Genomic DNA, 24,146 nt, shown 5'->3' on the forward strand with positions numbered 1-24,146 from the left:
CGAGGTCAGGAGATCGAGACCATCCTGGCTAACATGGTGAAACCCTGTCTCTACTAAAAATACAAAAAATTAGCCAGATGTGGTGGCGGGCACCTGTAGTCCCAGCTACTCAGGAGGCTGAGGCAGGAGAATGGCATGAACCCGGGAGGCGGAGCTTGCAGTGAGCCGAGATCGCACCACTGCACTCCAGCCTGGGCAACAGAGTGAGACTCCATCTCAAGAAAAAAAAAAAAAAAAAAAAACAGGATCTCTATCACCCAGGCTGTAGTTCAGTGGTGTGATCATAGCCCACTGCAGCCTCAACCTCCTGGGCTCAGGAGATTCTCTTGCGTCAGCCTCCCAAAATGCTGGAATTACAGGTGTGAACCACCATGTCTGGTCAAAAAGTTCCTCCTTATCCTGTCATCCTTAGATGATTATTCATCTCTTGATCTTACAGATGCTTAATGAATCGTTGTCTGTACTTCTGAAATTATTGCCAGCTTAAAAAAAAAAAAGCGCCTTGGAGTCAGTTAAGACGCAGTAGTATAGTCCCAGGGCGCGTGCGCTGCCCCGACTCAGCCTCAGAAACAGACGTGTGCCGCTCACAGTGCCTCTTGACACAGCACTCACTGAGCGTCCTCACGGCGCAGTGACAGCAGCTTCCCCGTGGTGCCCGCAGTGGCGAGGCCTCAGCCGTGGATGGGGTGGTGATTTTAGAGAAGGGCTTGGAAGCTGCCTGTGAAGCCAAAAGTCCGTGTTCTCTCCTTGACCGTTAAGTGGCTTTCTGACGTTTTTGGAATTGTCGTAGAAGATAATTTCATGTTTCTTTCTACGATTTTCAATTCCCAGACACTTGAATCCAGACACAGAACTGAAAAGGTATTTTGGTGCCCGGGCAGTCCTGGGGGAGCAAAGGTAAGGTGCACACTAAACTGCATTCTCACAGCTGCTTCATTCCTTCTTAGACTCTTGGCCGGGGGTGGTGTTCCTGAAGCCAGTTCACGATTGAGGGAGAGCATTTAAAGCCAGAGTGCACACATAACCCTCAGAATTGGGATCTGAATGGGAGTCCACAAGTCTGTGAACAACCTTGTCTGTGACCGTGGGTTGTGGAGATGCCCAGAGTAGTTGGTCTCCATCCCTCACACTGCCTTGTCCAGCATAAGGTTTCAAAAGCCAGGCCGAATGCAGTGCTCACGCCTGTAATCCCAGCACTTTGGGAGGCTGAGGCGGGCAGATCACCTGAAGTCAGGAGTTTGAGACCAGCTGGGCAACATAGTGAAACCCCGTCTCTTCTAAAAATACAAAAATTAGCCAGGCGTGGTAATCCCAGCTACTCAGGAAGCTGAGGCAGGACACTTGCCTGAACCCAGGAAGCGGAGATTGCAATGAACTGAGATCACACCACTGCACTCCAGCCTGGGCGACAGAGCGAGACCGCGTCTCAAAAAAAAGTTTTCAAAAACTGTTAAATTTTAAGATTCTAGTTTTGTCGTGGTGGCTCACGCCTGTAATCCCAGCACTTTGGGATGCCAAGGCGGGTGGATCACCTGACGTCTGGAGTTTGAGATCAGCCTGACCAACATGGAGAAACCCCGTCTCTACTAAAAATACAAAAAATTAGTCAGGCATGGTGGCGCATGCCTGTAATCCCAGCTACTTGGGAGGCTGAGGCAGGAGAATCGCTTGAAACCGGGAGGCAGAGGTTGCGGTGAGCCGAGATCGTGACATGGCACTCCAGCCTGGGCAACGAGAGCGAAACTCCATCTCAAAAAAAAAAAGATTCTAGTTTTGCTTCTCAGAGCAAAACTAACATGAAGTTCAGGTTCTGAGATAAGTTTCTTTCTTTCTTTTTCTTCCTCTGTCACCCAGGCTGCAGTGTAGTGGTGTGATCCCGGCTCACTGCAACCTCTGCCTCCTGGGTTCAAGCAATTCTGCAGCCTCAGCCTCCCGAGTAGCTGGGATTGCAGGTGCACGCCACCACGCCCAGCTAATTTTTTTTTTTTTTTAGTAGAGATGGGGGTTTCACAATGTTGGCCAGACTGGTCTCGAACTCCTGACCTCAGGTGATCCACTTGCCTTGGCCTCCCAGAGTGCTGGGATTACAGGTGTGAGCCATGGCGCTCAGCCCAGATAAATTTCATCTGTGTCCATTCAGTAGTTCTTAGCGGTTGGGCAGCCCTAGATGAGGGTGGCTGGCTGTGACGGGGAGCCCAGGGTCTTTCAGCTGTTAGAGGAGGAAGAGCTGGGGCGTCGGCTTCTGGGTCTTTATGTAGGACGTATGTTTCACCTCCGGACTCTCCAGTGAAGTGTCCAGAAGGCTTTGTCTTTTTTTTTTAGAGACAGGGTCTTGCTGGATTGCCCAGTCTGATTTTGAACTTGTGGTCTGAAGTGATCCTCCCATCTCAGCCTCCCAAATAGCTGGGACTACAGGCACATGCCACCGCTAATTTATTTTATTTTATTTTTTATAGAAACAAGGTCTTACTTTGTTGCCCAGGCTGTTGTCAAACTCCTGACTTCAGGCGACCCTCCTCCCTCTGCCTTCTAAAGTGCTAGGATTACAGGCATGAGCCACCATGCCTAGCCAGACACCTCCTGTTTTATTGGACCATGGAGAGGATTGCTAGTCTATAATGTGTCCTGGTTTTGCACTTCTGAGTTCGTTTTGTTTGTTTTTTTTTTTGAGACAGAATTTTGCTCTTGTTGCCCAGGCTGGAGTGCAGTGGCTCTATCTTGGCTCACCACAACCTCCACCTCCCGGGTTCAAGTGATTCTCCTGCCTCAGCCTCCTGAGTAGCTGGGATTACAGGCATGCGCCACCATGCCCAGCTAATTTTGTATTTTTAATAGAGATGGGGTTTCTCCATGTTGGTCAGGCTGGTGTCGAACTCCAGACCTCAGGTGATCCACCCGCCTCAGCCTCCCAACGTGCTGGGATTACAGGCGTGAGCCACCGCACCCGGCCTGCACGTGTGAGTTCTAAGCATTGTTTTTTTTTTTTTTTTTTTTTTTTTGAAGTGGAGTCTTGCTCTGTCGCCTAGGCTGGAGCTCAGTGGTGCGATCTCAGCTCACTGCAACCTCCGCCTCCTGGGTTCAAACGATTCTCCTGCCTCAGCTTCCCAAGTAGCTGGAATTACAGGCGAGTGCCACCATGCTCAGCTAATTTTTGTATTTTCAGTAGAGACGGGGTTTCACCGTGTTGGCCAGGGTGGTCTCGAACTCCTGACCTCAAGTGACCCGCCCGCTTCGGCCTCCCAAAGTGCTGGGATTACAGCCCTGAGCCACCGCACCCGGCCTCCCAAAATGCTGGGATGACAGCCCTGAGCCACCACACCCAGCCTCCCAAAATGCTGGGATGACAGCCCTGAGCCACCACACCCAGCCTAAGCGTTGTCTCTGCACCACGGTGTACCCAGGTCATTTCCTCACCCCAATGGTAGCATGTGTCCAGATGTTGGCTACAGTCCCCGGTGTCTGCAGGCATTTCTGTGAAACTGCCCAAGAAAGTATATATCCTGCATGCTGCCAGCACCTTCAGTAGAGTCACGCAGCTCACACCCAGGTCCTTCACCTTCTTACTCGTAGTGGACGGTAGTGGTTTGGAAACCTGCCATCGTGTGTGGGCAGAAGTGTTGGTGTTTTGATCATGGGTGGATCAAGGATGTTTTCATTGCTGTTGTTCACACTGTCCCTGGATTTCTAACAGGTTTTGCTTCGTATTTTACTTTACATTTTTGGTGTTGATGGGTGTCTTCGGGAATATTAATGAAAAACAGACTTTAAAATGTCGCTTTGTCATCTGTATTTCCCTGAGCTGAGGGCTCCACCTTGTCCCACCCTTTGTTTGCATCTGCTTGGTCTGTCTTGGCTGTTTCTTTACATTTTTGCATGGTTTTATTTCTGCAAATTATAATTATTAATAATAGTTAGTATTATAGTTATTAATACTGATTACTCATAGTAATTAGTTGACAATAATTGCCTTTATTATGTTTATAGCATTGTTAAACTTTTTGTTTATTTCTTTAAAAATTTAAGACCTGGCCGGGCGCGGTGGCTCACGCTTGTAATCCCAGCACTTTGGGAGGCCGAGGCGGGCGGATCATGATGTCAGGAGATCGAGACCACGGTGAAACCCCGTCTCTAGTAAAAATACAAAAAAAAAAAATTAGCCGGGTGTGGTGGCGGGCGCCTGTAGTCCCAGCTACTTGGAGAGGCTGAGGCAGGAGAATGGCGTGAACCCGGGAGGCGGAGCTTGCAGTGAGCTGAGATTGAGCCACTGCACTCCAGCCTGGGTGAAAAAGCGAGACTCCGTCTCAAAAAAAAAAAAAAAAATTTAAGACGTACCAAAAGACTTCCATGGAGAAGCCACAGTTCCCTTTTTATTCATTCCTTGTCCTGGTCCTCCAAGACAAAGACCTGGCCTGTTTCCATTTCTCCTTCTGGTGGTTCTCTCGGAAGCTCAGAATAACAGGCACTGCTTTCTCTTGGGTCCCTGACTTCCTGCTGCGACGGGAATAACAGGCACCGCCTTCTCTTGGGTCCCTGACTTCCTGCTGCGATGGCCGGGTCAGCTCGTTGACCCCGGCACTTCAGCACTCCTCCCGTTGCTCAGGACGCCTGCCAGCCTTCAGAGCTCCTCCAGGCGCCTGTCCCCTCCCCACTCCCGGCATCTGCCCAGGCTGCCTCGTTAGGTCTGTTCTGGAGGCTTCCTTACTTGTTTTGTGGGACAGCTCACCGTGGGTCAGGCTGTCCCTGGGATTCTGTACATCTGTCCCAGGAGGGTGCTAAAGGGCTGACTCTCCTAGGCCTGGGTGTGTGCTGCAGGCAGGAGCAGCAGGCTGGGGCCACCTTCACGTCAGGAGGACCCACCACACTGGCCTCCACTCTGCGGTGGCTGAACTGTGGGGGGCCTGGGGCCAGGGCAGGGATGGCCCCGTGGGAAGGGAGCTGCACCGTGCTGATGGTGACCGTGGGCATGGCTGCTGCTGTCTGTGCTGCCGCGGCTACCACGCCCCACCTCTCCTGCACCTGTGTGCTCAGGCAGAGTGCCCTCAGCTCTGTTATTTGGGGGTCTCTGCCACAGGAGTCAGGCCCACCCTAAGCACTGGTCAGGTAGTATCTGAGCTGGGCGGGGAGGGCAGCTTGGAAAAGGCGTGGAGCTGCTGCTACCTCTGAGATGGTTGGTTTCTTAGGTTGAGTGATGGGCATGTGGATATGAGCATGTTATTCGTTCTTTTCGTTTTCTTTTTTTATTTTCTTCTTGAGAGAGGGCTTTGCTCTGTCGCCCAGGCTGGAGTGCTGGGATCACAGGTGCAGGCCATCACACCAGGCGAATTTTTAAAATCCTTTGTAGAAGTGGGGTTTAGCTGTCTTGCCCAGGCCAGTCTCGAACTCCTGGGTTCAAGAAATCCTCCCATCTTGGCCTCTCAAAGTGCTGGGATTACAGGTGTGAGCCCCTGTGCCCGGCCAGAATTGTTTCTTTCTCTCTATGGGGCCCTCCCTGCTCTACCCGTCCCTGCAGCAGTTGCTGACGCTTGTTTGCATCCTGTCCTTAACGCGTCCCCACCCTGCGCCACATGCCTACTCTGCCCCTCAGTTTTGCTTCCACGGCCCCTGCAGGGATCAGGCAGCCAAGCCTTGGTCCCCACACACCACAGGAAGTAAAGCTGCACCTGTGTCCCGTTCTCCCCAGGCCACGGCAGAGACAACGCGTGCACCCCAAGTGCACATGGCTGACCACCCCTAAGAGCACCTGGCCCCGGTACAGCAAACCAGGTGAGGGTCTGCAGAGGCTGCTGGGGTGGAGGGTCGGGGGGTGGTCTGTGCACTGGCCCCGGTACAGCAAACCAGGTGAGGGTCTGCAGAGGCTGCTGGGGGTGGAGGGTCAGGGGGGTGGTCTGTGCACTGGCCCCGGTACAGCAAACCAGGTGAGGGTCTGCAGAGGGGCCCCGGTACAGCAAACCAGGTGAGGGTCTGCAGAGGCTGCTGGGGGTGGAGGGTCGGGGGGGTGGTCTGTGCACTGGCCCCGGTACAGCAAACCAGGTGAGGGTCTGCAGAGGCTGCTGGGGTGGAGGGTCAGGGGGGTGGTCTGTGCACTGGCCCCGGTACAGCAAACCAGGTGAGGGTCTGCAGAGGCTGCTGGGGTGGAGGGTCGGGGGTTGGTCTGTGCACTGGCCCCGGTACAGCAAACCAGGTGAGGTCTGCAGGGGCCCGGTACAGCAAACCAGGTGAGGGTCTGCAGAGGCTGCTGGGGGTGCAGGGTCGGGGGGGGTGGTCTGTGCACTGGCCCCGGTACAGCAAACCAGGTGAGGGTCTGCAGAGGCTGCTGGGGTGGAGGGTCAGGGGGGTGGTCTGTGCACTGGCCCCGGTACAGCAAACCAGGTGAGGGTCTGCAGAGGCTGCTGGGGTGGAGGGTCAGGGGGGTGGTCTGTGCACTGGCCCGGTACAGCAAACCAGGTGAGGGTCTGCAGAGGCTGCTGGGGTGGAGGGTCAGGGGGTGGTCTGTGCACTGGCCCCGGTACAGCAAACCAGGTGAGGGTCTGCAGAGGCTGCTGGGGTGGAGGGTCGGGGGGTGGTCTGTGCACTGGCCCGGTACAGCAAACCAGGTGAGGGTCTGCAGAGGCTGCTGGGGTGGAGGGTCAGGGGGGTGGTCTGTGCACTGGCCCCGGTACAGCAAACCAGGTGAGGGTCTGCAGAGGCTGCTGGGGTGGAGGGTCAGGGGGGTGGTCTGTGCACTGGCCCCGGTACAGCAAACCAGGTGAGGGTCTGCAGAGGCTGCTGGGGTGGAGGGTCGGGGGGTGGTCTGTGCACTGGCCCGGTACAGCAAACCAGGTGAGGGTCTGCAGAGGCTGCTGGGGTGGAGGGTCAGGGGGGTGGTCTGTGCACTGGCCCCGGTACAGCAAACCAGGTGAGGGTCTGCAGAGGCTGCTGGGGTGGAGGGTCGGGGGTGTGGTCTGTGCACTGGCCCCGGTACAGCAAACCAGGTGAGGGTCTGCAGAGGCTGCTGGGGTGGAGGGTCGGGGGTGTGGTCTGTGCACTGGCCTGCGCTGGGCACCAGGGGCGTCAGTGACTCTTGAGCTGAGACTCTGCTCCAGGAGCGCCGGTGTGCAAAGTGTGCCACACTGAGGGCCTGAGTGCTGGAGGCCTGGCCCAGTACCTCAACACGGAGCCTCCCAGGCACAGTCTTTGTGTGACTGTCTTTTAACGCAGGTTCTTCCTACCGTTCTGCCATCGACCTTTCCCTTACGGAAGCAATCGAGTTCATTTTAAACGGCAATATTTTGTATATTATTTCAAACTAATAAGTGCGCGTGATTTTAAGATAAATCGCAACAGTGAAGACGGGCATGGAGTGTTGGGTGCCTGGTTGTGTGGTGTGGGGAAGTGCCAGGAGGCCCTCCACACTGGCCTCCGCTCTGCGCAGTGGCTGAACTGCGGGGCCCTCAGGGGCCAGGGCAGGGACGGCCTGTGGGAAGGGAGCTGAGCGGTGCCCTTGGTGATTGGCATGGCTGCTGCTGTCAGTGCTGCCACGGCTCCCACGCCCGGCTCTCCTGCGCCTGTGTCTGAGGGGGTGCCGGAGATTGCCGGCGTACATTCTGTAAGGACACATCTAGGAGCGAGGCCTGTGCTGTCAGAAGGTGAACCCTGCTGCCTACAGCCCCTTCCCTTCCTAGCAGGAGCCCTGCTCACTGCAGACAGTGGTTCCATGGCCTTGTGTTCCTGCAGGACTCGGGCCTTGGGCAGGGCCATCAAGAAGGTATCACTACAGGAGACCTAGTGCATGGAGGTCCTGGGAGGCTAAGCTTTTCAGGGTTATCAGAAGAAACTGGGTCCCATACACCCAGTCAGACAGGAGGAGCAAAGTGAGAGGGTGGCCACACGTCACAAAGCTCTGTGGCTTCAGAGGCCTGGCGCTGTGGCCGGCTGTGCCACCGCACTCCAGCCCTGCCTTTCCACGGCCACCCTGGACATTCACCTCAATCAGATGTGGTCTGGGGACAGTGCTTGGCCTGGTCAGATCTGGTGATCTGTGGACTGTGTGTGTCCTTGTCCCTGAGATTCCCTCCAGGCCAGTGGGGCTTGAGCTGTATCCGAGTTCTGGAGGGAAACAAGTCTTGATAGGAAACTAAAGCAGATGGGATGCCGTCTCCTGGTGTAGGTCAGACGGCGGGTGTTTTGGGAAGGTGCCCGGACTGGGTGGTACGCGTGAGACACACTCAGGTCAAGTTTGTCGTTATCGCAGAGGCCTCCTCAAGAGCACCATGAAAGTGAGGGCTGTGCTGGGAGCTGCCCACGCCCCTGCTCCCGGCACACCCTCCCTGAGCACTCTCCCCTCCCAGGTCTGTCCATGCGGCTGCTGGAATCAAAAAAAGGCCTCTCCTTCTTTGCGTTCGAGCACAGTGAGGAGTACCAGCAGGCTCAGCACAAGTTCCTGGTGGCCGTGGAGTCTATGGAGCCGAACAACATTGTGGTGCGTGGTCCTTGCAGCCCCTGACAGGAGCAGGGGCCGTGTAGCCACCACTGCCCTGGGCCGCCTGCTTCCCTGGTGACTGGGGGAGGCGTGCTGCCTCCTGCCCTTCCCAACAGAAAGGGTGCCAGTCTCTGCAGGGCGGTCTGGCCCTGTGACCAGAAGGAGATGTGTTCAGAGGCTCTAGGCAAAGTGAGCTCCATCCATACTCAGAGAAGAGGCTGGAGCGCTGCTCTCTCAGCCGTTCCTGGGGACCGTTGCAGTAGTGCCATGTGACACAGGCCCAGGACTCTGGGGCTTCTCACTGCTGCCCTTGCCTCCTGCGGCTCAGCGCAGGGGAGCAGCTCAGATTCCCTGCCCCTGGACAGCCCCCGCACAGCCCCGGACGGCGCCCGCGCAGCCCCGGACAGCCCCCACGCAGCCCCCATACAGCCCCTGCATAGCCCCCGGACGGCCCCCGCGCAGCCCCCGCAGAGCTCACCGTCATCTCCCTGTGGGAAAGGCAGGCTGCTGCTTTCCATTTCTCTTTCTTGGGGCTTAGTGGGGAGTTAGGTGGCCCCTGGCCTGGGCATGTCAGCTTCTGAGTTCTTGCTTTAGGCTGTGTAATTGGTTTAGCTTAGCGATAATAACTAGCCTATTTTGAGTTGGGGGGACATTGTGAGTGTCGACCCTGGTAATTCCCCCGCTTTTGTTTTTGTTTTTGGAGTCGGAATCTCACCCTCTCGCCTAAGCTAGAGTGGATTGGCGCAGTCTCGGCCCAGCTTCAGGCGATTCTCCTGCCTCTGCCTTCCGAGTAACTGGGATTACAGTAGGCACACGCCACCACACCCAGCTAATTTTTGTATTTTTATTAGAGACCAGGTTTTGCCACGTTGGCCAGGCTGGTCTCGAACTCCTGATCTCAAGTGATCCTCCTGCCTCAGCCTCCCAAAGTGCTGGGATTACAGGCGTGAACCACTGCGGCAGCCTCCCCTGGTTTTAAATGTCTGAAAGAAAGGCATGCCTGGGAGCTGGGGCCTTGCTGAGTGTCTGTCCCCGAGGGCTGCGTGTGCCTTTCCTCCAGGGCTGTCCTCCCTTCTGGTAGGTTCTGCTCCAGACAAGCCCTTACCACGTCGACTCGCTCCTGCAGCTCAGCGATGCCTGCCGCTTTCAAGAGGATCAGGAGATGGCTCGAGACCTCGTAGGTAAGGCAGAGCCCCCACCCCATTCCCCTCAGCTGTGGGAGCACCTCAAGCCATCAAGACAGATGCGATGGTGTCAGATGACGGGGGTTGCCAGGATATCCATGACAGCTTTATTGAGATCCAACCTACATAGCACAAAACTTACCCATTTAAAGTTTTTGTTTGTTGGTGTTTAGTATATGCCACAGCCTCCCGAGTAGCTGGGACTACAGGCGCCGCCACCACATCTGGCTAGTTTTTAGTATTTTTAGTAGAGACGGGGTTTCACCGTGTTGGCCAGGATGGTCTCGATCTCCTGACCTTGTGATCCACCCACCTCGACCTCCCAAAGTGCTGGGATTACAGGCGTGAGCCACTGTGCCCGGCCCTCTGGCTTTTATTTACAATGAAGTTTTCAAGGTTCATCCTCATTGTAGCATGGATCAGAACGTTGTTCGTTTTTATGGCTTAGTAGTACTCCACTGTGTGGACAGACCACATTTTGTGTATCCGTCATTAGTTGACGGCCGTGTGGGCTGTTGTAAATAATAGTGCTGATGTGAGCGTGCACCAGCAGTCTTAGGTGGACACGTCTGTGCTGCACACGTGGACGCCTGGTTCTGTCAGGACGTGGCAGCAGTTGTGCCTTCTGGTGTTGAAGGTGTTTCCGTGTCAAGCTCACAAGTTCTGTGGTTGAAATAAATGCAGCTTGGCATCTGGGGAGCCCAGGGTCATGTCTGCCCTCTAGTGTCCGGGACTCTAGTTTCGTGGCCGTCCGTCCAGACCTTTCCTTGTTGACCATCATCAGAGGAGGGGCCGTGGCCATGACACCCTCCCCTGGCGTCCCTGTGCCCGCAGAGAGAGCGCTGTACAGCATGGAATGTGCGTTCCACCCCCTGTTCAGTCTCACCAGCGGGGCCTGCCGGCTGGATTACCGCAGACCCGAGAACAGGTGAGTGCAGCCGCCCTGGAGGTGACGCAGCTCCCCCTCCGTTCTCCTGCGAGTGAGGCTGGGGAAGGTGTAGCGGGCACCTCATGGCTGCCCTCCAGGGTGGACCAGGGCCCACAGGTCTAGAGTGACCCACCTTCCTCTCTCTGGGCTCAAGGATAGAGGGATTGGATTGTCTCAGCCCAGGTTTACATTTGTCTGTGGAGATGCCTGACGGTACTCTGGAGGTCAGAGTGGGAGGTCTGCTGAGCCCAGGAGCTCAAGTCCAGCCTGGGCACCACAGTGAGACCCCATCTCTTAAAAAATAAAAATAAAAATAAATGTTTGTGTTAGAAGTGAGCCTGGCTGGGCACAGTGGTTCCTGCCTGTAATCCCAGCACTGTGGGAGGCCGAGGTGGGAGGGTTGCTTGAGCGCAGGTGTCGAGACCAGTCTGAGCACCGTGGCAAGATGCAGCCTCAAAAGAACTTTTTTTTTTTTTCTTTTGAGACAGCGTCGCTCTGTGCCCAGGCTGGAGTGCAGTGGCGCGATCTCGGCTCACTGCAAGCTCCACCTCCTGGGTTCAGTCAATTCTTCTGCCTCAGCCTCCCAAGTAGCTGGGACTATAGGCACGTGCCACCGTGCCTGGCTAATTTTTTGTATTTTTTAGTAGAGACGGGGTTTTCACCATGTTAGCCAGGATGGTCCAGATCTCCTGACCTCGTGATCCACCCGCCTTGGCCTCCCAAAATGCTGGGATGACAGGCGTGAGCCACTGCGCCCGGCCACTACAGAACATTTTAAAAACTAGCTAGGCCTGGTGGCGCGTGCCTGTGGTCCCAGCTACTTGGGAGGTTGAGGCGAGAGTATCATTCAAGCAAGCCCAGGAGGTCGAGGCTGCAGTGAGACGAGATGGTGCCAGTGCACTCCAGCCTGGGCAACAGAGTGAGACCTTGTCTCTCAAAAAAAAAAAAAAAAAAGAAGAAGAAGAAGTGAGCCTGACACACCACATCTGCACAGTGGGCTCTGCAATGTCTGGCTGAGAAAACCCATCCCTGGCAAGTTTAGAAGCTTTGGAAGGCTTTGCAGGTTTGACCTTAAATCATTGAGGAGCTCAGAGTCAGCCTGACCCTCGCTCCCCCTGTGCTGAGCGGCCGCATGTGCGGGACTCTCTTCTTTCTGATACTTCTGCCCCTAAAGCCATCCCTCTGGCATCAGGCCTCGCTGGTCAGACCTGGACTGGCTTCCACCAGGCCTTCCCGCAGCCTGTCCTGTGGGCCCTTTGTGGAGCAGACCTGCTTCTGCCTGCTGTCCTGCCCTCCTGTGTGCGGCGCCTGTTTCTCTGGCCGCCCTGGGTTGTCTCCAGTGTGGGATCCGCTCCTACCCCCTTGGCCCTCCTGGCTAGCCAAGGTCCGCCGACCCGTTCTGCACGGATTGTCTGCGCTGTGTGCTGGGCTGGAATTTCCTCCACTGGTTTTGTCTGTGTTAGTTTTGTCTCTTCCAGTGAAATTCTTAGTTCTTTGAAGTAGATAATAAAATATTAATATTTCCAGACACGAGAGACAGTGGGCTGTTGATGGAAGTAGCAGCCCACCAGCATTGGAAAGTCACAGGGCTCCATGTATCCAGCCTGAGTGCTGTTAGCCACTGCTGAGATTGGAGGATAAATTAAGATCATAATTGTAACAAGAGATTTTAACTCTCTTCCCGTAAATGATAAATAATAAAAAAACAAGATAAAGATTTCAGCGGGGCGCGGTGGCTCACGCCTGTGATCCCAGCACTCTTGGAGGCCGAGGCGGGCGGATCACGAGGTCAGGAGATCGAGACCATCCTGGCCAACACGGTGAAACCCCGTCTCTACTAAAATTAGAAGAAATTAGCCGGGCGTGGTGGCAGGCGCCTGTGGTCCCAGCTACTCGGGAGGCTGAGGCAGGAGAATGGTGTGAACCCGGGAGGCGGAGCTTGCAGTGAGCCGAGATCGCGCCACTGCACTCAAGCCTGGGCGACAAAGCGAGGCTGTCTCAAAAAAAAAGAAAAATTTCAAAGAAGTTTGATTTTCAGTATGCAAATTCGTGTATAACTCTTTAAAGGACGAGGAGAGCGCTCACCTCCTCTCCAGACATGAATTCCTGTGTGCCAGGCATGTAGGAAATGCCAGCAGAACCCAGAGAGCAGAATGGGGGTGGAGTGGGTGGTGACCGCAGTGCTGAGCAGAGGGGTGGGGTGGAGCGGATGCTGACCTGGGCGCTGAGCAAAGGGCATTCTCTTTTGTGTTGCTGTAATTCACGTGGAACTATTTTGGATCTAGGAGCTTCTATCTGGCCCTCTACAAGCAGATGAGCTTCCTGGAGAAGCGAGGCTGCCCGCGCACAGCGCTGGAGTACTGCAAGCTCATCCTGAGGTGAGTGTGCTCAGGGTCAAGCCCGCCCACGCTCCCTGTCCTGGCTGCAGGCCCACTCTCAGCCTGACGATGCCCCTGTTCCCCTTTGCTCTGCCCTCTGCGCTGCCTCCGGAAGTCTCGAGCCGGATGAGGACCCCCTCTGCATGCTGCTGCTCATTGACCACCTGGCCTTGCGGGCCCGGAACTACGAGTACCTGATCCGCCTCTTCCAGGAGTGGGAGGTGGGTACGAGCCTGGTGACGCCCTGTGGAGGGACGGACACCTGCTTCTCCTCCGGTTTTCTTGGTTCGGTATCTGTGTGCTCAGGGGACAGTCTGGGGATGAAATGGTAATCGTCCGAGGGCAGAACCACGTCCTCCTGCCTTGTTTGTCTCCCTTGCCGCCTCTACGGAGTGGAATCTGGTTTTCTTAGGGACAGTACAGCAGCCTTATGTCAGAATCCTCATACATGTGTACACATGCACACGTCTGCCTGCAAGGACCGTGATGCTGGTAATGATGAAAAACTGAGAACTCCCTGGCTGGGCGCGGTGGCTCACGCTTGTAATCCCAGCACTTTGGGAGGCCGAGGCGGGCGGATCAGCAGGTCAGGAGATCGAGACCACGGTGAAACCCCGTCTCTACTAAAAATACAAAAAATTAGTCGGGCGTGGTGGCGGGCGCCTGTAGTCCCAGCTACTCGGAGAGGTTGAGGCAGGAGAATGGCATGAACCCGGGAGGCGGAGCTTGCAGTGAGCCGAGATCGCGCCACTGCACTCCAGCCTGGGCGACAGAGCGAGACTCCATCTCAAGAAAAAAAAAAAAAAAAAAAAAAAGACCGAGAACTCCCAAGCTCCTCATGGGCAGTTCAGGAAGATGCAGCCAGGAGGTAGAAGGAGGGTTGGTTGCGTGGGGCTGACACAGGGACCCCCAGCACATCCGTCCTGTTCCACGGGAAGAGTATGAGTATAGCAGGAGAGACTCTTAGACAGGTGTTGGAAAGATAATTTTGGTGTATTGGGTTAGACATAATGCATTAAAGTTAATCTCAGCTGTTTTCTCTTTAATGCAGCTCCTAGAAAATTTAAATTGACACCTGGGCTCCCATTAGGTTCCTCTGTGGTAGTGCTTCTCTGGAAGGACACGTGGGGCTTTGTAATGCTAACCTCCATCGGGGCCTGGGGCTGGGGAGAAGGCGGCGCCAGCTCTTGACTTTGTGTTTCTGTGTTGAATTTTTTTCATAGCACATGTTCATGGATAATGAAAGTGGGTAAATTATTTTGAATTTGTAAGCATTTGGCATAGTTGGCCAGGAAGTGTCACCCCCAGGAATGTGGTTTATAGAAACTCCTAGAGCTTACAAAAACGACGGTGCAGGGAAACCTCAGGGAGTCCCCCAAAATGGGGCTGCATAAGATTGTTGATGATGGTGCTTAAGGTCACAGAACTGTGAGTCTGTGATCCCATTTTGATAGAAGAAAATGCAGAGTCACATGTCTACAATGTGTGACACAGGCTGAGAAAGGCAAGAGAAACTCGCGCGGTGGTGGGCTGCTCTCGTCTTTGTAAACTTTCCACATGGGGAGTGCCAGCTGCTCAGCTTCAAAGAGGACCCCGTGCAGCAGGTGGGACCCTCACTCCGCACAGCCTCCTCACTCCGGCTCAGTCTACGCCTCAGGCCCCCCCACATCCTCTGTCTCTTCTGCACGCGGAAAGCTCCCAGGTGGATGTTTTAAGTTATCTTTATGCTGAGTTAGGAAGAGGCCCTTGCATTGCCTGCAGAATATACCTGCTCGCCGCACGGCTCACGGGTGACGTCAGAGCGTCACTGGAATACACCTGCTCGGGGCAGGGCTCACGGGTGGCGTCAGAGCGTCACTGGAATAAACCTCCTCGCGGCAGGGCTCACGGGTGGCGTCAGAGCGTCACTGGAATAACCTCTCGCGGCAGGGCTCACGGGTGGCGTCAGAGCGTCACTGGAATAAACCTCCTCGCGGCAGGGCTCACGGGTGGCGTCAGAGCGTCACTGGAATACACCTGCTCGCGGCAGGGCTCACGGGTGGCGTCAGAGCGTCACTGGAATACACCTGCTCGCGGCAGGGCTCACGGGTGGCGTCAGAGCGTCACTGGAATACACCTGCTCGCGGCAGGGCTCACGGGTGGCGTCAGAGCATCTGCAAAGTCACGTATTTTGTCTTTATGACTTAGGCTCCACACTCTGTTTCTTCGTCCCTTGTAGGCTCATCGGAACCTGTCCCAGCTCCCAAATTTTGCCTTCTCCGTTCCACTGGCATATTTCCTGCTGAGCCAGCACACAGACCTCCCTGAGCATGAGCGGAGCTCTGCCAGGGAGAAGGCCTCTCTCCTGATACAGCAGGCGCTCACCATGTTCCCTGGAGGTGAGTGCTGCGTCTCGCCTGGGGTAGGGGTGTGTCCTGCCAGCCGTGGGGGCTGCTCTTCCTGGTGGTGGAGGCCAGGTCCCAGTCCTTCCCCACACCTACAGAAACATGCATTCTCTGGTAGGGCCTGCAAACCTGCCCTACCAAACCTTAAAGATGGTCGGCTCATCTCGGAACCCGCTGCGTGCCACACCAGGCACGAGGAGGTGGCAGGCATCCCGACCGCTGTGGGCCCTGTGTTCTAGAGACAGAGAGAGAACTGGCTGGGAGGTGCAGGGCACTGGATTTTACCACTGCTGGGGAGGAGAGCAAAGCAGGGGAAGGTCTCGGTAGTGCCGAGGTGTGGCCGAGAGGGTCGTGCTCTGCACCATGCTGGGATGCAGAACGGAGGCCTGTGCCGCCCAGACAGACTCAGCCTGCACAGCCCTGAGCCCTGACTGCATCTGGGTAGCTTTGATCCACACACATGTGGCGGGCACAGTGAGGCTGCCACCCGGTCAGACCTTGGGGGCTGACCCTGCCTGACAGCATGTGTGAAATGCCTCTTTAAGACAGGTCTCCTCTGAGGGGCTGTGAGGGGTGAGGGTTATTTGCATGCAGCTAGTACACACACACTTTGTGACCACTCATCTCCTATTAGAACGTCCTGGAAGCAGCATCCTTTCCGCGGTTCTGGGGGTTTCTAGGGCTCTGTCTGGGCCCCGTGGAGGCCCATGGCGTGGGGTTAGGGCATCTTCTAGCACAGGCGGAAATGTGCCCCCGAGAGGGGCCTGGCCAGGCCTCGGTCTGCTCGCTGACCCCAAAAGCTTCGTCTCCTGTGTCTAAGAAGCACCTCTGTTCTCCTCTGGGGCTGAATGCAGCTGGCCATATGCTCCACCGGTGCAGCCGTGTCTGGGAACAGGGCTGGGAGGCCCTGTCCTTTGTGGCAGAGCTCTGCTGCCGTCTCCCACGCTGTAGTGTCAGCACCTCCCTTGAAGGCAGGCGGGCTGCCAAGAAGCCGCTGCCACTTATCCCAGAGCACTGGAGATCACTGCAGGCGTGGGGGTGGAGCAGGCTCTAACCTCGGGGACCATTCCCCCACATGGCAGCCTCTGACCTCAACCTGCAGTGCTGGCTCTTCCACTGGGCACAGGTGGCCTCTGCTCCCACCAGCCTGCCATGGGGTCCAGTCTTTGTGATTAAAACATCCAACCAGCCAGGCACGGTGGCTTACGCCTGTAATCCCAGCACTTTGGGAGGCCGAGGCAGGTGGATCACCTGAGGTCAGGAGTTTGAGACCAGCCTCGTCAACACGGTGAAACCTTTTCTCTACCAAAAATACAAAAATTGACTGGGCGTGGTGGTGTGTGCCTGTAATCCCAGCTACTCGGGAGGCTGAGGCAGGAGAATCGCTTGAGCCTGGGAGTTGGAGGTTTCAGTGAGCTGAGATTGCACCAATGCACTCCAGCCTGAGCGACAGAGTGAGACCCTGTCTCAAAAAAAACCCAACCCCGTGTTTGTGGAGGGTGGTGGGTGAGTCTCCCTTGGATGCAGATGGGCCCTGGGAGGCTCCTTGGGGTTGGTGTGAAGGAGACCCCCAGCCTCAGGCCCTGGGCACGCCAGCAGCAGCAGCTCAGAATGCCACCCAGAAGCAAGCCGCTGGCCCTGCAGACTCTCCACCGTGGGACAGCTGTGTCTGTGACAAGGACCTTGCTGTGTCCCTTACCACCTCGGGGGCTGGGAGTGGCTGGGGTGTGTGCTGAGGGCCCCCACAGAGCCTCCGCTTCCCCTGCAGTCCTCCTGCCCCTGCTTGAGTCCTGCAGTGTGCGGCCCGACACCACCGTTTCCAGTCACCGCTTCTTCGGACCCAATGCTGAGATAAGGTAAAGAGTGGCTGGCGGTGCCCGTCTGTGGGTGCCTGTGGGTTCGGAGCGTGGGGGCCGTTTTCACTCATCCTGAGAGGCCGTGAGGGACCTGCTCCCAGCAGCAGGAGGGGCTGTGGTGGCCTTGGGGACTGTCATTTGACATGGGAGGGCTCTGGAGCCCCCATCTGTGGAAAAGCCCAGGTGGGACAGGTGAGCAGCTTCCAGCTTAACACCGAGTCTCATATGAAGAGGCTGCCAGGCGCGGCAGCTCATGCCTGTAATCTCAGCTTTTTGGGAGGCCAAAGTGGGAGGTTGGCTTGTGCCTGGGAGGTCAAAGCTGCATTGAGCTGTGTTTGTGCCCCTGCACTCCAGCCTGGGTGACGGTGAGACCCTGTTTCAAAAAACAAAATAAAGAGGAAGCAAACACAGGAGAAAGTGCACGCCACGGGGTCCTCCCTTGGCCCTCGGGAGCCAGTGTAGCCTCCAGGGCTCACCCTGTGTGCACACAAATGGCCCTGCCCTGGGTGCATTTTCACATTTCTGTGACGTCAGTCCTGCTTCCTAAAGAACATAAACAGTGCCCAACAGGCTCACGGCATATACCTGTGTGCCCCAGCCCCCGCCCTCAGGCCAGCAGCCCAGGGGCCTCCTTTCACTCCAGGCCACAGGGCACTCCCTGGACCCTCCGTCTGCCCTTCCCTGGGGCTGTGCTAGCCTCGAGGCAGGCCCTGGCCTGAAGAGGGGTTCTGCTCACAGCCCTTGCTCTCCCCCAGCCAGCCGCCTGCCCTGAGCCAGCTGGTGAGCCTGTACCTCGGGAGGTCACACTTCCTCTGGAAGGAGCCAGCCACCATGAGCTGGCTGGAGGAGAACGTCCACGAGGTTCTGCAGGCAGTGGACGCCGGGGACCCAGCCGTGGAAGCCTGTGAGAACCGGTGAGCTAGGGGTTGACACAAGTCCTGCCACGCCCCCTCCTCAGGGACCCTCATCCCAGACATGGGGGCCTCCAATTCGGGAGGTGAGAAGGGCTGTCAGCAGCTTGGCCTCCGTTGCTGTGGGGCCTGTGTGGAACCTACAAGACAGCGCACAGTCCCTGGCCTGTCCCAGAGGCTTCCTGGGAGGCAGCTGTGGTCATCAGCACAGGGTCCCCAGCTGCTGTTCCCAGGTTGCTCCGGCTGGAGTGGTGGCTTCTGGTCTTGCGGTGTTTCCACATGAGCTGAGATGATGACGAGTCTCTCACACCAGCATCTTGGGAGTAAAGAAATCTCCTGGCAGAGATGAGACAGTCTCCTGTCCTGCGTGTGAACACTTTGGAGGCTCATGCCCTGATACGCTGCATCTGACAGGCAGCCCCTTGCTGTTCTTGTCTCGTTTGCCTGTGCCCTTGGCCCTGTGCTCGTTCTGTGCGTCAGCACCGTGGCTCTGCGCGGCGGTGTGGCCAGGCTCAGCGAGGCCGGCGTGGGAGTGGTGCCCATGTGCATCTCCACGGTGAAGTCTGTGTGTGCGGACGTGAGGCTGTGCCCGGGGGCGCCCAAGAGGTGCCGGTACCCCAGCCGCTGGCAGTCATGGGCCCTGTCTGCGTGTCCGCTGTCCCCACTGGACTAGACATTTCTCATGGACAGGAGCATTTTGTTCCCTGTACTGCCGACCGAGAGTGATTTCCAGTGGGGACGAGTGGCTGCGCGTAGCCGCAGCAGTGACGGTGGTGACACACCCAGGTGTCCCTTCATGTAGATGAACTCAGTGAATTCCCAGAAGAAGCCACTGGCCACGGCTCCCGTCGTCCTTGTTCTTCGGATGAAGAGGCTGAGTCACAGGCCATGTGGCTGGGATTGGCCCCCAGAGGCTCCCCTGCCTCAGGCCAGGGTCCAGCCATGCTGCCTCTGCTGGAGAGTAAAGTGTACAGTTTTCGGAGCCACCAGAGATGGCAGCGAGATGCCTCGTGCTGGGTGGGGGTGGGGGCCGCGGTGCCATGGCGGTTACCGTTTCCTTTGCTGTGCTTTATCTACTGTGCCTTGTTTCTCCCCGGCCTTAGGCGGAAGGTGCTCTACCAGCGTGCACCCAGGAATATCCACCGCCATGTGATCCTCTCTGAGATCAAGGAAGCCGTTGCTGCCCTGCCCCCGGTAAGGGAGAAACGCCGGTCACATGCACGTCCCTTCTGCTCCGGGCAGTCCACATGCAGGCGTGTGTGGTGCAGGCTCCCTCACCAGCCCAGCCCTGCCACGGCAGGGGCAGGGGTAGTGCAGAAGGCTCCTCCTTTCCTGGCAGCCAGGGTCCGGATGCTTGTTTTGAGAGAGAAATCCTTTGGGGCTCAGAGCACAAGCTGAGTAGGCACCATGGTGAGCTGCTCCATCCGTGGTCTCGTGAGCGCGTGGTGCAGCTGCTGGGGATTCTCTGTAGTCACAGGGTGTGGTCCTGCTCTGACGCCTCCTGTGCTGGAGGTGCTGTTTCTATCCCAAAACCTAAAGATTTTATACTGTTGTTAAGGGATAAGATAGAACCAGTGAGAAAACCAGCAAGTCAGTGGGTCGCAGGACCATTGGCCTTCCGCTGGGGACAGCTTAGTGCCTCCTGGTTTAACTTCAGCTGCTCTGCGGGCCCTTATGACCGGCATGGCTGGCTTTGTCTGGGGCTGTGAGCTGCTGACTCTCCTCAGTAGAGTGGCAGCACGTGGCACTGTGCAACCCGAGGGCAGCTCAGGGTCCTTGTAGCCTGCATTCGCTGAAGTGGGAGCTTCTGACACGTGAGGACGTTGGTAGGCGTGAGCGGCACATGACCCCCTTCCTTCCCCACCACACACACTCTGGTGTGCAGGGCAGACGCTGCGCAGGTTCGCCTCGACTCCTGTGAGTGTCCTGGTGGCAGAAGGACCGTCCCACCCTCACCCAAAGCTCGTTGGTACAAAAAGCACAGCCGTTTCTGTCAGACTCTGTGGCTATCTCTCAGCAGATGCATCCAGTCCACGCTGGAGTCGACTGAAGGACTCTGCTGGGAGAGGCAGAGGCCCCCTGGCAGCATCCGTAGCATCTTCGTTTTATGTCCCTTTCTGAAGGACGTGACCACGCAGTCTGTGATGGGGTTTGACCCTCTGCCTCCTTCGGACACAATCTACTCCTACGTCAGGCCAGAGAGGTACCTCCCTCCTTCCAGTTCCCACCTCCCAGCTCCCACCTCCCTCCTCCCACCTCCCAGCTCCCGCCCCCCACCTCCCAGTTCCCACCTCCCAGCTCCCACCTCCCTCCTCCCCTCCTCCCAGTTCTCACCTCCCAGCTCCCACCTCCCAGTTCCCACCTCCCAGCTCCCAGCTCCCAGCTCCCACCTCCCAGCTCCCAGCTCCCACTTCCCAGTTCCCACCTCCCACCTCCCACCTCCCAGCTCGTACCTCCCACCTCCCAGCTCCCAGTTCCCAGCTCCCACCTCCCAACTCCCAGCTCCCACCTCACAACTCCCAGCTCCCACCTCCCAGCTCACCTCCCAGCTCCCACCTCCCAGCTCCCACCTCCAGCTCCCAGCTCCCACCTCCCAGCTCCCACCTCCCACTCCCAGTTCCCACCTCCCAGCTCCCACCTCCCAGCTCCCAGCTCCCAGCTCCCAGCTCCCACCTCCCAGCTCCCACCTCCCACCTCCCAGCTCCCAGTTCCCACCTCCCAGCTCCCACCTCCCAGCTCCCAGCTCCCAGCTCCCAGCTCCCACCTCCCACCTCCCAGTTCCCAGTTCCCACCTCCCAGTTCCCAGCTCCCACCTCGCAGCTCCCAGCTCCTACCTCCCACCTCCCAGCTCCCAGCTCCCACCTCGCAGCTCCCAGCTCCTACCTCCCACCTCCCACCTCCCAGCTCCCAGCTCCCAGTTCCCAGCTCCCACCTCCCAGCTCCCACCTCCCAGCTCCCAGTTCCCAGCTCCCACCTCCCAGCTCCCAGCTCCTAACTCCCACCTCCCAGCTCCCAGTTCCCACCTCCCAGCTCCCAGTTCCCACCTCCCAGCTCCCACCTCCCAGCTCCCAGTACCCCACCTCCCACCTCCCAGTTCCCATCCTCCCAGCTCCCAGCTCCCACCTCGCAGCTCCCACCTCCCAGCTCTCCAGGTCCCACCTCCCAGCTCCCAGCTCCCACCTCCAGCTCCCAGCTCCCACTTCCCAGCTCCCCCAGCTCCCACCTCGCAGCTCCCAGCTCCCAGCTCCCACCTCCACCTCTCCCACCTCCCAGCTCCCACCCCAGCTCCCAGCTCCCACTTCCCAGCTCCCAGCTCCCAGCTCCTACCTCCTACCTCTACCTCCCAGCTCCCAGCTCCCACCTCCCAGCTCCCAGCTCCCACCTCCCAGCTCCCACCTCGCAGCTCCCAGCTCCCAGCTCTCTCCTGCAGCTCTGAGGTCAGGGCTTTGGGGCTCACAGGGACTGGCGGCCTCCTTCCGACCCAGATGCTGAGAGATGGGGTGCAGGGTTAAGTGGGTCCTTCCCCTCACAGGAAGGGAGAGGAGGAGTGGAGCATGTTATTTGGGGGTCACAGCTCTGCGTTTGCAGGCCACGTTCTTTCCCATCTCCATCGAATGTTCGAGGGCTTGCGTGTCAGCCTCTGTGGCAGGTGCGGGTGACACAATGGAAGCAGATGTGTAGTGAAGTGGGTAAAACACACTAATTTTAGAATCCAGAAATAAATATAAAATCAAAACTGCACCAGCCTGGCCAACATGGCGAAACCCTGTCTCAACTAAAAATACAAAACTTAGCCGTCTGGGCGTGGTGACTCACACCTGTAATTCCAGCAGTTTGAGAGGCCAAGGTGGGCAAATCACAAGGTCAAGAGATCGAGACCAGCCTGGCCAATGCGCTGAAAACCTGTCTCTACTAAAATACAAAAAAATTAGCTGGGCGTGGTGGCGCACACCTGTAGTCCCAGCTACTTGGGAGGCTGAGGCAGGAAAATTGTTTGAACCCGGGAGGCAGAGGTTGCAGTGAGTGGAGATCGCGCCACTGCACTCCAGCCTGGCGACAGAGCAAGACTCTGTCTCAAAAAAAAAAAAAATTAGCTGGGCGTGGTGGGTTGTGCCTGTAATCTCAGCTACTCAGGAGGCTGAGGCAGGAGAATCACTTGAACCTGGAAGGAGGAGGTTGCAGTGAGCCGAGATCACGCCACTGCACTCCAGCCTGGGTGACAGAGTGACTCCATCTCAAAAATAAAAAAAAAACTCCAGTAAGCTGTTTGGAGGAAGAAGGGGTGGCTGTGCTGAGACGCAGAGGAAGGATGGTGGCTGTGCTGAGTTGGAGAGGATGAATGTGCCCTCACCAGGCTCAGGGGAGAGAGGGTCCTCGTGTTCCACAGCAGTCACGATGTGCCGGGAGCAGAGCACACAGCACGTTGGGAGAACAAAAGCCCCATGGCCAGGCCGGGAGAGCAGGGCTGCGGGGCAAGAGGGCTGACTCCCAGGTTGCCAGTGTGTCTGGCTTTCAGAATCTGGGTCATTGAGAGGCTTTTTACCTTTCCTTCTGGGCTCGAAAGTACTTGCCTTACTCAGGCCCCGTCACCCACACGGTGGCCATCGTGATTCTTCCTGCTGGTAGGGTGTCGTAGCATTGAGGAATCGCAGTTCTTTGCTGCCTCCCTCCGCTGTGGACCCCAGGCTTTCGCCCTCCCTAGAGCTCCTTGGGCCTGGGCCGCTCAGAGCTGGGCTGCGGTAGCCCTTTGCACCGTGAGAGTCTCCGCTTAACTCAGGCCCTGGAATCTTCTGCCTTCGTATAAGGAGTGTGTGCTCTCAAATCTTCGGTGCTGAAGGAGACATTGAAACTGCAGCTTTTCTGAAAAGGAAGGCAGCTGTGCAGTGGCCGATGATGGCTGTGGGAGCCTTGCTCCGGACCCCATGCCTGCCTCAGCCGAGTTGGTCTCCCTCATCCTGTTCCCGCTGTCCACACCCCACCCTGAGCTGATGAGGAAGCCTCACGGTCCCCCCAGGGAATCCAGGGCCTGTGCTTAGCTGCTGCTGCTCTGCCCCCTGGCGGCCCCTCCGTGTCCCTGCGAGGGAGGCAGCTGGCAGGCAGCCCCGTGAGCTGGGTTGGGTCCCACAAGTCTCATTTCGGTGTCATTTCCGACTTTTCTTGACTTTCTCTTTCAGGCTAAGTCCCATCAGCCATGGAAACACAATTGCACTCTTCTTCCGGTCACTGTTGCCAAACTATGCCCTGGAGGTAGGTGGGGCTCGTCCCAGCCCCTGCCTCCCAGTGGGTGCGGGCACATCCGTTCCATATCCATTCCGTGCGGATGTCGAGCCCTCCTTGAACCGGGACTGTGCCGGCTGGCACAGGGAGCAGGGGAGGACCAAGGCTGCACTGTGCCAGCGGGGTGCCCGTTCTGCCGGGGAAATTGGGGCCTGCCCAGATGGTAGCAGATGCAGGGCCTTGAGTCAGCCCAGCTTGATCCCACTCTCTGTGCCTGGCTTGGTCTAGACGCAACATTTGGTTTTGAGAGCTTCCTCTTCTCACAGGGACCTGGGGAGGGGAGGGTTCAGGGCCTGGTGCTGGGGCAAGGGCAACCTCAGGCTCCACGGTGCCTTCCTGCTTGGGCCCTGGGCCCCTAGTCCCAGCACATACAGCCCCCTGCTCAGGCGTGTCCCAAATCTGCAGGGGGAGAGGCCCGAGGAAGGAGTGGCCGGGGGTCTGAACCGCAACCAGGGCCTGAACAGGCTGATGCTGGCTGTACGCGACATGATGGCCAACTTCCACCTCAACGACCTGGAGGCGCCGCACGAGGACGACGCTGACGGGGAGGGGGAGTGGGACTGAGCGTCCGCAGAGGTGACCGAAAAGCCGTACGATGATGTTCCTGATTTCTGTGCTGGTCGGAGTCGGCCAGTTGCCTGAAGTAGGGGTGCTGACTGTGTCGCTACCTGGTCCACTGTTTCTCCTATAAATGTAAATGGGTCACGCTCTGCTCTCCGCACGTTCTCCTTTCCCAGGCACTGAGCGCCGTCCCGTGCCCTCGGATTCGA

At 57.3% G+C, this 24,146-nt stretch overlaps 1 protein-coding gene across 6 annotated transcripts in view; it reads left to right on the forward strand.

The window, feature by feature from the left end:
- The window catches only part of TCF25 (transcription factor 25), a 41,083-nt gene that overhangs the window by 14,483 nt on the left and 2,454 nt on the right, over nt 1-24,146 (forward strand). For 2 of the 6 annotated variants that reach the window (XR_004032024.1, XR_004032025.1), the window contains exons 5-18: nt 832-897; nt 5,681-5,763; nt 8,328-8,458; nt 9,540-9,639; nt 10,477-10,570; nt 12,856-12,948; nt 13,064-13,169; nt 15,167-15,326; nt 17,101-17,188; nt 17,944-18,102; nt 19,203-19,293; nt 20,223-20,302; nt 23,274-23,346; nt 23,782-24,069. Coding sequence is in view for 2 of the 6 variants with exons in the window: in XM_030820988.1 (XP_030676848.1) it covers nt 832-897; nt 5,681-5,763; nt 8,328-8,458; nt 9,540-9,639; nt 10,477-10,570; nt 12,856-12,948; nt 13,064-13,169; nt 15,167-15,326; nt 17,101-17,188; nt 17,944-18,102; nt 19,203-19,293; nt 20,223-20,302; nt 23,274-23,346; nt 23,782-23,940 (1,483 nt within the window). In the remaining 4 variants the exon portion in view is untranslated. Of the gene's footprint in view, nt 1-831; nt 898-5,680; nt 5,764-8,327; nt 8,459-9,539; nt 9,640-10,476; nt 10,571-12,855; nt 12,949-13,063; nt 13,170-15,166; nt 15,327-17,100; nt 17,189-17,943; nt 18,103-19,202; nt 19,294-20,116; nt 20,303-23,273; nt 23,347-23,781; nt 24,087-24,146 lie in introns of those variants that run through there. The other 4 variants (XR_004032027.1, XR_004032028.1, XM_030820988.1 and 1 more) reach the window with 4 other exon arrangements.

This window comes from Nomascus leucogenys, chromosome 2 (assembly GCF_006542625.1).
Source record: "Nomascus leucogenys isolate Asia chromosome 2, Asia_NLE_v1, whole genome shotgun sequence".
NCBI lineage: Eukaryota > Metazoa > Chordata > Mammalia > Primates > Hylobatidae > Nomascus > Nomascus leucogenys.